This window comes from Corapipo altera, unplaced genomic scaffold (genome assembly GCF_003945725.1).
Source record: "Corapipo altera isolate COAL_440 unplaced genomic scaffold, ASM394572v1 44, whole genome shotgun sequence".
Taxonomy (NCBI): domain Eukaryota; kingdom Metazoa; phylum Chordata; class Aves; order Passeriformes; family Pipridae; genus Corapipo; species Corapipo altera.
Genome location: NW_020884880.1, coordinates 20,429,745 through 20,441,610, shown reverse-complemented (window position 1 = coordinate 20,441,610; position 11,866 = coordinate 20,429,745). Strand labels below are relative to the sequence as shown.

The window sequence follows — 11,866 nt, the reverse complement described above, 5'->3', positions numbered from 1 at the left end:
TCAACCGGTTTTGAAATATTATCAAGGAATAAAACAAAACTAAAAGGGAATTTCCTTCAGAAGAGAGATGTCAGCCTCTGTCACATAATCTTACTTATAAAGTACTAGTGTAAAAAAAGGTAATGAAGGCACTGAGGACTTATAAGCAGTAACAGTAAATTTGCCTGACCACACCTACTTGCTCAGTCCTGTAGCCTGGGATGCTGCCAACAGAGCTATGTTAGATTCATTCCAGCTCCAGGCAGAAGCTAGGGCACACCCCAAGTGATACCTCACTTTAGCAGAAACTCCCATGCCTTGGGAATTACAGGACTTGCCCTACTCATTTGCCTCTCAAGCCAGTTCCTGCAGCCAAACATTGTTTATGGCACAGACAAATCTGTACCATCTGCCTGGGGACACCATATGTTCCCCTGGCTTGTGTTGTCTTACTGTGAGAAGTCAGGCAAACAGACTGCTGGTATGCACTCAGCATGGAGCATAGCCCAGCTGCTTATATCTGGCCCACACTACTGCATCTGTCCAGTTAATGGGGGCTTTGACAGAGTTATAGAGACCCCTACCTCCTGTAGCACACACACTCCCACTGCACCATGTGGTTCCAAAAGAACTGTCTGATCAGCCTGATCTCCCTAGCAGGGAATCTGTTCCTACACAGCTAACGTTAAGAAAGTAAATCATATTTTCTATGAGTAGATTTCTCTCAGATTTCTACCAGTAGATCTAATTAGCCTATTAAATTTGACTGAATTTAAGTAAGTGAAGTATAACTGAACTTGACTATGAAGGACCATAATAGATTATGTGGATCATAATATAGAAGTGAATGTAACACACTTTTGCTTACAAACAACAGGCTTAATCTACTCTTAGTAGGCATCAAAATCTTTAGCTTCTTTTAAAAGTTGATTTGGCCAAAGGTAGTATATTAGGACAGATTTGGGGATATGTATGTTTTCTATCATTGACAACAAAGAATGTCTTCAATGAGAATGATTCTTCCCCTGTACTCGGCACTGGTGAGGCCACACGTTGATTACTGAGACCAGTTCTGGGCCTTTCAATTCAGGAAGGACGTTGAGGAGCTGGAGCGAGTCCAGAGAAGGGCAACAGAGCTGGTGAAGGGCCCAGAGCACAAGGCCTATGAGGAGCAGCTGAGGGAGCTCTGGTTGTTTAGCCTGGAGAAGAGGAGGCTTGGGGGGGACCTTATTGCTCCCTACAACTACCTGAAAGGAGGCTGTAGCCAAGTGGTGGTCGGCCTCTTCTCCCAGGCAACGAGCAATAGGACAAGAGGCTGTAGTCTTAAACTGCACCACAGGAGGTTTAGGCTGGACATTAGCAGGAATGTCTTCACAGAAAGAGTGATTAGACACTGGAATGGGCTCACACACCGGCCCCGCCCGCCGCCGCCAGGGGGAGCGATGGCGCGCGCCGCAGGAAGCGCCTTTGTCCCGCCGGGACCAACCGCCGGGTCCAACCGCCGCCTTGCCCTGGGCCCCTCCCGCCGCCTTCCCCTTCTCCCTCCCCGCCCCTCCCGCCGCCTCCACCGCCCTTTTGCTTTCGCTTTTTGCCAGCTGGCAGCCGGCGGACCGGCCCGGCCATGGAGAACGGTGCCGTCTACAACGAGACCACCGAGCCGAAGGCGAAGTGGCCCCGCCGCCGCCCCTTCGGCTGCACCCTGCGGCACCTGCCGGGGTGGCGGCTGCCGGCGAAGGCGGTCCAGGCGGTGAGTGCCCTCCTCGCCTCGCGGGGCGTGCCGGCCCTGGCGCGGAGGCAGCATCCCATTGACAGAATGGCTGCCCGGGGCCGCGGGCTGAGCCCGGCGGGCGGCGGGGCGGGGGCGAGCAGCGGGCGGGGGCCGTCGTGGTGCCCTGCGCTGGGATGGAAACGAGCGTGTTGTGATGACCTTCGGGTAGTCTCCCGCCGCTTAAAAATTAAACTCGCTGGCCGTGCACAGGCTTCGTGGGAAGGGCTCCTGTCGGTTAGGAAAGGGCTGGCTCCGCCGGGAAGATGTCCTGACTTGAGACGTGGCCTGGGGTCACTGAAGCTGTGCAGACTTGTAACTCAGGTGAAAAGCCGGCGTGGTGCCTTATAATGCAGGCTCAAGAGTTTTTCGTGGTGGGGAAGTGGCAGGAGTGTTCCTTTTCCATGTCCGAGCTACAGGAGTAGGTGCTGACATCTGATGGCCGTCGGCGTCGTGCGGCCGAGGCGCGGTGCTGCAGCCGGCGTGGTTCAGCTGCCTGTTGGCCTTAAAAACCACCTGCTCTGGCTTAAAATCTGAGGGAAACTTCACAGGAAACTTAGTATTTTTTTCTGAGGATCATTGGATGAAAACAGGATGTAGAAGCCTTTGGTTGAACCTCACAATAGGGCAGCATAACAGGGAAGGGTTTACTGGGTCATGATATCCAGACCTCCCTCTCCTGCTGCTCCTGCAGCCCTTTTGTAAGCCTGTCACTCTGCACTGTCTGTGCTAAAACCAGAGTGCTCACTTCTCCCATAATTTGTGGTAGAAAATTCCACCAGAAAAGTGTACTGTTGATGGTGGCCCACTGCACAAGACATCACTTCATCTCAGGCAGTCCTGGGCCCAACAGGAAATAAAAGGCTTATGTTCTGCTTGCTTTTTTGGTACATGTAATGTTGTTCTTGAACACATTAAGCAGTTGGGCTCGCAGTTCAAACTCCTGTTTGTTCTGTGCTTGCTGATGGGCTCTTCCAGAATGTGCCAGTTTGGCTGCTGCTAAGGACGTGAGGAGCATCATTCTCAAGTACTGGCAGGGAGGTAGTGAAACCAGCAGTGGAAAAGGGCAGTTGACTGTAAGTGTGTGTCACCGTACATTTTGCAGCCAACACAGTGGCTTTTTAGTCAGATGTGTCATGCTCACAGGAATTGTAGGTGATTTCCAACCCTTTCTCATTACTTCGCCAGAGGACATTTAGTTTTTAAACTTCATCTCATACACAGTCGAAACCCTCAACGAAAAACATAATATGCTTCAGTGCTGGTAAAGGTAATGGTAACGCTGCCAAAAATAAAGTTTTCTAAGAGTATTTTAAAAAATCACACCCAAGAATGCTTTCAATAAATATAACAGGACATTAGCTTCATCTGTTGGAGATTAATAAAGTAAGATGTGCTGGCTGTTGCTCCCCGATAAAGAGATCATTTATTTAGGTGGGTTCATTGACTACATCATCAGCATGGCTGGGCTTTGCGAACAAAGATTTGGGAAGGCAGTATCCACATTTGCTACAGGCACGCTGGTGGCTTATGAGGCCAATACGTGACAGACATATCCGATTGCAAAAGGCACAGCAGAAAGACTCCTTAGATGGTGTATTCTGCAAGACACGGTTCTTTCTGCGTTGCCTTTTTTCCTCGAGAGTGATCCTGCGTGTGTTCTCGAAGGAGGCAGCAGCGTTATAGATGGCGTGCCTCCAGGCCTCCCGATTTGAGGCCAGAGCTGACCAGTTATGGTGATCAATAAGGCCAAGGCTGAGATGTTGTTTCAGGGAGTCCCTGTATCTTTTCCTCGGGGCTCCTCTCATGCGGCAGCCAGTGGCAAGTTCACCATAAAGCAAGATCTTAGGGAGGTGGTGGTCCTTCATCCTGGAGACGTGCCCTGCCCAACGCAGCTGCGTTCTCAGTAACATGGCCTCAATACTTGTGACAGCAGCTTGCTCTAGAACAGATGTATTGGTCACATAATCTGACCAGTGAATGTTTAGGATTGTACGGAGGCAGCGTTGATGGAAGCGTTCTAGGAGACACAGGTGGTGGTGGTAGATGACCCATGATTCGGAACCATATAAGAGAGTAGACAGCACTATGGCTCTGTAAACACTGATCTTGGTGCTTTTCTTCAAGTGTTTATTACACCATACTCTTTTGTGGAGTTTTCCAAAAGCACTATATGCCTTAGCTAACCTGTTGTCTATCTCTCCATCGATCTTACCATCTGAGGAGATGAGGCTACCTAGGTAATTAAACTGCTGGACTGATTTGAGCTCTGATTGGCCAATGGTGATATGGGGATGATGGGGGACTTCCTGAGGTGCAGGTTGATGGAGGACCTCTGTCTTCTTTAAGCTGACTTCCAGCCCAAAGAGCTCAGCAGCATCTGCAAAGCAGGATGTTAAACGCTGCAGAGCTGCTTCTGTGTGGGCAACAAGGGCGGCGTCATCAGCATAGAGCAGCTCCCGGACAAGATGGTTTAAGGTCTTAGTGTGGACCTTCAGTCGCCTTAGATTGAATAGACTTCCATCAGTACGGTATCAAATGTAGATACTGTCCTGATCATCGAGGTCTGCCATGGCCCTTTGGAGCATCATGCTAAAGAAGACGGTGAATAGGGTTGTTGTGAGAATGCAGCCTTGTTTCACACCATTCTTAATTAAAAAGGGCTCCGAAAGTGTGTTGCCATATCTGACTTGGCCATGCTGATCCTCATGGAGTGAGATGATCATTTTAAGGAACTTGGGGGGACAACCTAAATGTTCCAAAATCTGCCACAGACCTTTTCTGCTCACAGTATCAAAAGCCTTGGTGAGGTCGACAAAGGTTACATAGAGACCTTTGTTCTGTTCCCTACACTTCTCTTGCAGTTGTCTGAGGACAAATACCATGTCTGTGGTGCTCCTGTTGGCTCTGAAACCACACTGACTTTCAGGTAGAATTCCTTCTGCTATAGTGGGTATTAGTCTGTTCAAGAGTATTCTTGCCAGGATTTTGCCAGCAATGGAGAGCAGAGTAATACCACGATAGTTTGAGCAATCTGATTTAATACCTTTCTTCTTATACAAAGTGATGATGACAGCATCACGAAGGTCTGATGGGAGTTCACCGAGCTCCCAACAGCACACCACAAACTCGTGAAATTACATTGACTACAATAAAATAAGCAATTACATATACAAATTTACCGGTGTACCAAAGTCTTAAAATGTTTAATTATTTATAAAACTTTCTAGGTAGGAAGAAGAAAAATTATCATTCTAATCAGGATGAATAGGTGCTCGATGTGCTCCTAAATAATTAGCAGTTTATGGCCTGCACCCATCTGTCAGTGAGAGGCAAAAGAAGATGGAGTTATAGTTGTTCACCCTCTTAATTGCCAACATTTTTTGCTCTGTTTTTGTAACCCTTTATCAAAATGCACAGATCTGGAGTTACTGGTTAAAACACTTTAAACAAGCCCCCGAAATTCCAGAAGGTGGAAGGAAGTCTCAGTCTCTGTGGTAAGAAAAGGTTCCAGTTTTTGGAAATGCCAGTGATGGTCTTTAACATCTATAACCTTTGTGTTGCAATAGTGGTTTTTAGTGGGATAATCACTCTGCTAAACAGGGTATTGCAATCAGAAAGTGAGCTCTCCTCATTTTAGTGATCAGATGTTTGATAAAATACTGTGAAATCACCTGAAGAAAACTGGTTTCTAGACCTAAGAAATACTTTTCTTCAGATTAATAATGGCATACGTTGTAACCTTAGCCTGTTCTTTTGGGCAGATGAAAGAAGGAAAATGTGACTGCCAAAAGGATGCTGAGAGGCATGTTATTGCATGGGTTTCTAGATTGTTGTTTTGTTTTTAAATAGGTGAAATGTTTTTGTTAGTCCATGACTGGTTCAAATTCTGTGCAAAGGTAAACAGCACAGTGTATATTGTGCCAAGACTGAGGTAGAAACAAATTCTTATCTAAAAGAGAAATCGTCTCGGTCATCACTATTGTTTGTCTTTAACCAAAATGCCCTAACTGGAAAGGAAAATTGTAATTCAGCCCTAAATATCTGCTCTTTTTCTGAGCTGTTCACTTTCTATAGTATTATATATAGTATAGGGTATTAGCAAGTCCACCCATCTGAACTAGAAGATTTTGTGCTGGGAATACCACTGCCAAGCACCTTCACAGGCCTGTTAGCACGTTCATTATCTGCTCTATTTTTGTAGCATTCTTTTGTAGCTTTTTACTTATTAAATCTCCTTTACAAACCTGACACTTGTGTAGAAAATTCCAACATTAATGTCAATATCAATGAATAACTTGATGGTAAGGGACAGATAAAGCTGTTTAATTTCTGGTGTGCCTACAGACAGATAGGACTAATAATAAAATTAAAAAGAACCCAAAACAACTCCTTCTCTAACAATGCTTTTGGTATTTAAAACTATTTTTTTTTCAGTAGGACAACAGAATAATTCCTTTTGTTTCTGATAATGGTATCAAGAAGCAAACTAAGAAACCCAAGCAGAGTTCTCTGGCGTCTTATAAATGTGCTATTGGTACACCAACTTAATCAAAGAACTTAAAGTTTTTCCAGCCAAAGTTTTTTTATTGATATGCTCTATTTTATTATTCAGCTTATTAATAAAAAATTGAACATTGCATTGGACAAGCCCCACACAGGATTCCACTTGATAAATCTCATGTATTTAACACAGAACCGCTTAAAACTGTTCTTTGAGTGGGATTTTTTTCAGCTTGTTCGTACACTCAGTGGTGAGGCTTTTTTCAGTTATTTAGGTTATATTATGGTTATCTGGACTTATACTTCTATTTAAGGATGGGTTTATTTCCTGTCTGTTCTGTTTCAGCCCAGATGAAAGCAATGGCATTCAGTTTTCAGTGCTTATAAAAAGAGATAGCACTACACATGAAAACATATCTCACAACTGACCTTGTGAAAAACGTGAAATTGAAAGTCATTGGACGCAGCTGTAAGCAGATCTTTTTAAATGCAAAAAACCACCATAAAAATGGGAAATTCAGAATTCAAAACATTCATTGGACAGCCATTGTAGTCACAGCTTTAGGTCCGAGGGCTGCTGAGAAGTTTGTGTTGCCAGCCACTGCAGGAGAAAAGGGAAGAATGTGGAGGCCTGGTAGTAATATTGCAGTTTCCCAGCTCAGCTTATTTCCCTTTCGGAGCTCCTATTTACTTTACATGATTGTAGCATTTTCAAAACATCATTCTTTGAAGTGCCCTTCTGAGGTCTGGCTTAGCAGGGGGAATTTACAGTTCCTGCTGCTAAATTGTTGTTCTTGTTTTTACTGTTAAAAAAACTGAAACTGAAGACCAGTGGTTATTTTCCGAGAATTCTGAATTTTAGAATTTGATTTTTTTTTTAAGAACTGTCAACCTCATTATTGCTCATATACTCTTATTAAAAGTATGATCGTCATCCTTATATCATTCTCAATTTTATGACCAAGTCTGATTCCTGTTAATGGTTTTATTATAATTTGGTGAACTCCATACTAAAAGGATCTATAAAGCCGTGTCAACTTTATGGGATGAAGGAAACTAGCAAGAAGTGGCCAAAATAAGAGAACAGTTAAACAGAGCAATATTCTTCCTTGTACAATAAAATAGTAGAAAATCCAGCAGTTATTAATTAACTCATATTCTTTCCTCAAAACATACTGTGGCAGGAAGGTGAAGATGAGCTTCTCCATAGATTAAATATTGTCCAACGTAACTTAAACACAGTTTGAAGTTTTGGTTCCTACAGAAATACTTGAGCTTCTGTCATTAGTGGGTCATAAGCACGAGCTGTTGGCTCCCTGTACTTTCTCTGGAGTTTTATCAAGCAAGGTGGCATCAGCTGTAAACTATTAGGGAGGTAGCTGAGTGTGTCAGTGCTGCCCAGTTTCCCCCAGTTCCCTGAACCCAAATGCATTTAAAACTGAGTGCAGCTGTAAGTAGTAAGGGATAGCATTTTCGCTTGTTCTGAGCAGGATGTGTGCTCCCCATGCTGCCTTCCTCATCTGCTTCCAACTGGCAGTTGCACAAACCCCCAAAACAGGAATCTTGACTGTTAATCCAGAAACCTGTGTTTGGTGGTGTGCTCATCTTACCTGAGTGTAGTTTATCAATCACCATTAGCAGCAAGTGTAAACCATGTCATTATATAATTATTTATGCCTGTAAGAAAATAGTGCAGCATTTTACCAGACTTTTTGTAGATTGAGGATTTTCCTCATAGCTATCTTTACTGATGTTCATATCAGAGATATCTGTTTGCTGAACATATTAGAGGCTTGCCTCAACTCAAGCATGTTATTTGTTTGCAGATTTTCTCCTTTGTGGCTGTTACTTGTGAAGAAATAGTGGAGGATTGCAGCAATTGTGGTGGACTTTACTTCTTTGAATTCACTAGCTGCAGTGCCTTTCTTTTGAGCCTCCTGATTCTGTCTGTGTATTGCACTGATGTATATGAAACACTGGGGGAAGATAAAGTAGAGAAACTGGTAAGGAAATTTATTGTTTTAAAAAACAAAGTGCATAAAGACTGCTGTGGAGTAAAAAGGCTATGCAGAATGAATCTCCTTTTCTTCTCCATTTAAAGAGTAGGTTAAAGTAGTTTATAGTTTAAAAATGATCAAACTTTGAGACTCCCTTTTATATTGACAACTTTTCGAAAACTGTCACATTGGCTACCTGCAGGATTTTAGGATTTGTGTGAAAAAGTCTTTCACACAGACTAATACTGCTGTATAGCCATCACATATATGTATATAGACAGAATAAAGTTCACTGCCAGCATGATGCTTGTAATTTATCAGTTTACCCTCTCTATTTTCCTACTGGATGTAGCCTACCTCCTTTTTGGTAATGATCATACTTGTAAAATATTTGAATGAGCACATTTACTTACAAGTTTCTAAATTCCCAAATCTTTTACATAGGGAATAATGCTAACATGGTTGTTCTGAGGTTGAATTTGAGTGTGAAAAAAGTTAGGTGAAATTAATTAAATACTTAAAACAGACAAAAATGAGGGAGACTTAAATATCTGATAATGTTGTTTAAATAGCTGATAATATTGAATGTAATTTGGAATGTAATTGTAAAATATATTTTCTGAAGATTCCATTAGCATGAAGTTTCAAAACATAAATTCACAGGCGGGTTAACTCAGCTGCTGTTATGATGTTCTCTTCAGGTAACCCATCTACAATTCCATAATGTTTTTTCTTTATATTTGCAGAATTTTTGGGCCATGCCAGTCATAGCTGCCTGGTTTGTGTTAGCATCAATAGTGTTTGCTCTGACCAGCTCTGGCTCTGCTGTTGAAAGTGCTGCATGTGTAAGTCTTAAAATGGCAGGATTTACTTTGTATTTATCTGGTATGTTAATTTCTCTGCCCTCTTAACTTCACTCAATTTGCAGGGAAGAAACTGGGCAGGGAATAGAACTCAGTGTATTGTGATGTTTCAGGGGGAATTAACTATTTCATAACTTCCAGAAACTTAACATAGGAAATCCAAACAGCAGGCATTCCTAAGGATTGCTGGAAATCTCTGTGTGTACTTGCAGCTCCCCAGCATTTTCCTGCTGGGAAGCTCTCTTGGATTTATTTTCTGTCGTCTGTTGTTGTTTCAATGTTGTTATCTTTTGCAGCTTCCCCAGTTTTCTGATACCCTGCTTCTGAAATTCCTTTTTTCCCCTCAATTGTCCTGTCATAATGCCACCCACTTACAAAGTCAGCAAGAAACTGTGTCTTTTGCCACATGTTACAAAGCATATGTGGACAATGCTGACTTGCAAAGGCTGCAATAAGAGCAGCATTTTCCTCAGTGACAGAAATAGTCAGGGCATGCAAGGCACTGAAGAGGCTTTGGGATGCTGTGGATGTCATAATTCCTTAGTCATTTGGCACTTCTTTTGAATAACCTTGGAATTGTGAATATGTTAGTTTAAAACATCAAATTTTGATTTCATTCTTGAACAAGAAAGATTAGTTACAAAAGAAAGCAAGATAATTCTGTTCCACAGGCAGGATGAGGTATTAGAGATGCACACATTTGTATAGTTATCTTCTGTGATGTTCATATATTTAGACCTAATAGTTTCAGTATAAAGTCTTTCACGTTTGGGTTTTTTTTCTGGTGCAGGAAAAATAAAAACTACTGTGATTTAATACTTACTAGTGTCAAACTTCTTTAGACCAAACCAGTTGTGTAAAATTTAGGTAGAGTTAGAATAGTGCATGTTTCTTTCCTAGTTTGAAAGAAGCAGCTAATAACAGCTTTCTCCTTACCACTATCTTGCCAAGACTAGTAACAAAATGTCATTCACAAAATGTCTTTTTGTTCTCCCTTGCTGACCCAGTAAGGACTTGTGTAGGGTCTACAGATCTCATCTCCCTTCACCTTCCATGTGTTGCTCTTCTTCATTTACTCTCTTCAATCAGCAATCATCTCTTGGATAAATACTCTGCTATATCACCAATGCCATACTGCTTTAGTAACTGATTTTTGGCAATAAAATTAATATATTTTTATTATTAAGGGCTGTTTAGAACACAGTATAGAGTTCACATGTGATTAAAAGAATGAAAACAGTAAAAAATTCTGCATTAAATGTGCTAGAATTATGAATTCTGATCTGTTTCTAATTTAAATGGAACTATCAATATAAGGAGGACTGTAATCTTAATATGTAAGTGTTATTAATGTATGCAAATGGTCCAGCAAATCTCTCCAGACAATGTTAGGATACTGTTACTGTTTTTATGCATTTTTAAAATCACATATTTCTTTCCCTTTCACAGACATTTGGATTTCTTGCAAGTATTGCATTTGTAGTTGAATTTGTTATACAGCGCATTCACAGGCGAAAACAAACCGTCGCGGGACAATCTGAAAATCCTCGTAACACTCCGAGAGCCACAGAAAATCAGCCATTGAATAAACAAACCTAACTTCCAAAATTTTTTTTTTTTTTTTTTCTTTTAAATGGAGCAAACTTAAATGAACTTTCAGTGCACTGTAGGTAACAACTTCTGTCTCTTAATTCTAATTAATTTTGTACATATTGCTCATCAAAATTTTGATAGATCCCTAGGTCAAGTAATGGCATCTTGAGCACAATGTTCTAAGGTAACTGGTCCTGCTTAATGACTGGTCTTGTCACCTGCCCAGGTGACATGCACTAAAAAACCTTGAGTCTAACTAAAATAACTTAAGGACAACACACAATCAGTGTGCTGATTTGATTTTGGCAGAGGTAACTAAAAAAGGTTAATGTCTGAGGCATAAATTCTGATATATAGCCTAAAGATATTTCCTGTATAAATGGACCAGATGCTTCTGTTATGAGTTATAAATTAGAACAGCAAAATTCACTTTTGTACTTAATCAAACTAAATGTGAAAGGGATACCTAGTTGGAACCTTACAGAAATGCTTATCCTTACATAAGGGGGTTTGGGTTTTTTTACTATTCCTGTGTCTCTGTTCTGTCTGTGGAGATCAGTTTAATGGAATAGTGACTGTAGGGGCTTTATGGGGAGGGTAATGTAAATGGTATATTAAGGAGACAGTTTTGCACCCCATGATTGTCAAAGTTTGGACTTGTATACCAGAAGCTTCTTTCAGATGGTTTGAAAAGCTATAAAAGTTGCAGGAAGAAACTTGAAAAGCCACCTGGGGGAGGAACATGATAAAGAATAGATATTTTCATGAAGTAACCTCAAAAGTAGAAATCAGAGTATCAATGGGAAAAACCTAACAGCCCATTGGTACTATCCTGGTGAATGTTGCTTGCAAAGTTAATACATATGCAGCTTGTCTATGCACAGATAATGCTAAGTTCTGCCAGAATGGTCATGAACCTTACTATTTTCTGCTACTGACTAGCTCAGTTGGTAAACAAGCATTTTTATCCTCGATTTGTTTTGAAAGCGACAGTCTGTAGGTCTGCAAGAAACATTACTGATACGACAGGTATCAGACAAGTGATGGATGTGTCAGACCAGATGTTGATGGCTGTAAAAAAAGCATTTTTCAGTTGTCTGAGGTAGAAGCAAGATGCTACACCTCTCCTAAGAGGAAAGCCTTCAAAAGCAGAGCAAATTGCTGTA

General features: G+C 41.6%; 1 protein-coding gene across 1 annotated transcript; it reads left to right on the top strand.

The window, feature by feature from the left end:
- Positions 1-1,466: 1,466 nt before the first annotated feature.
- Positions 1,467-11,503, top strand: CMTM6 (CKLF like MARVEL transmembrane domain containing 6). The gene is made up of 4 exons (XM_027639385.1): positions 1,467-1,726; positions 8,074-8,250; positions 8,991-9,089; positions 10,557-11,503. Exons 1-4 carry the CDS (start codon positions 1,601-1,603, stop codon positions 10,704-10,706), a joined length of 552 nt encoding a protein of 183 aa, XP_027495186.1. The 5' UTR covers positions 1,467-1,600; the 3' UTR covers positions 10,707-11,503.
- Positions 11,504-11,866: the final 363 nt, after the last annotated feature.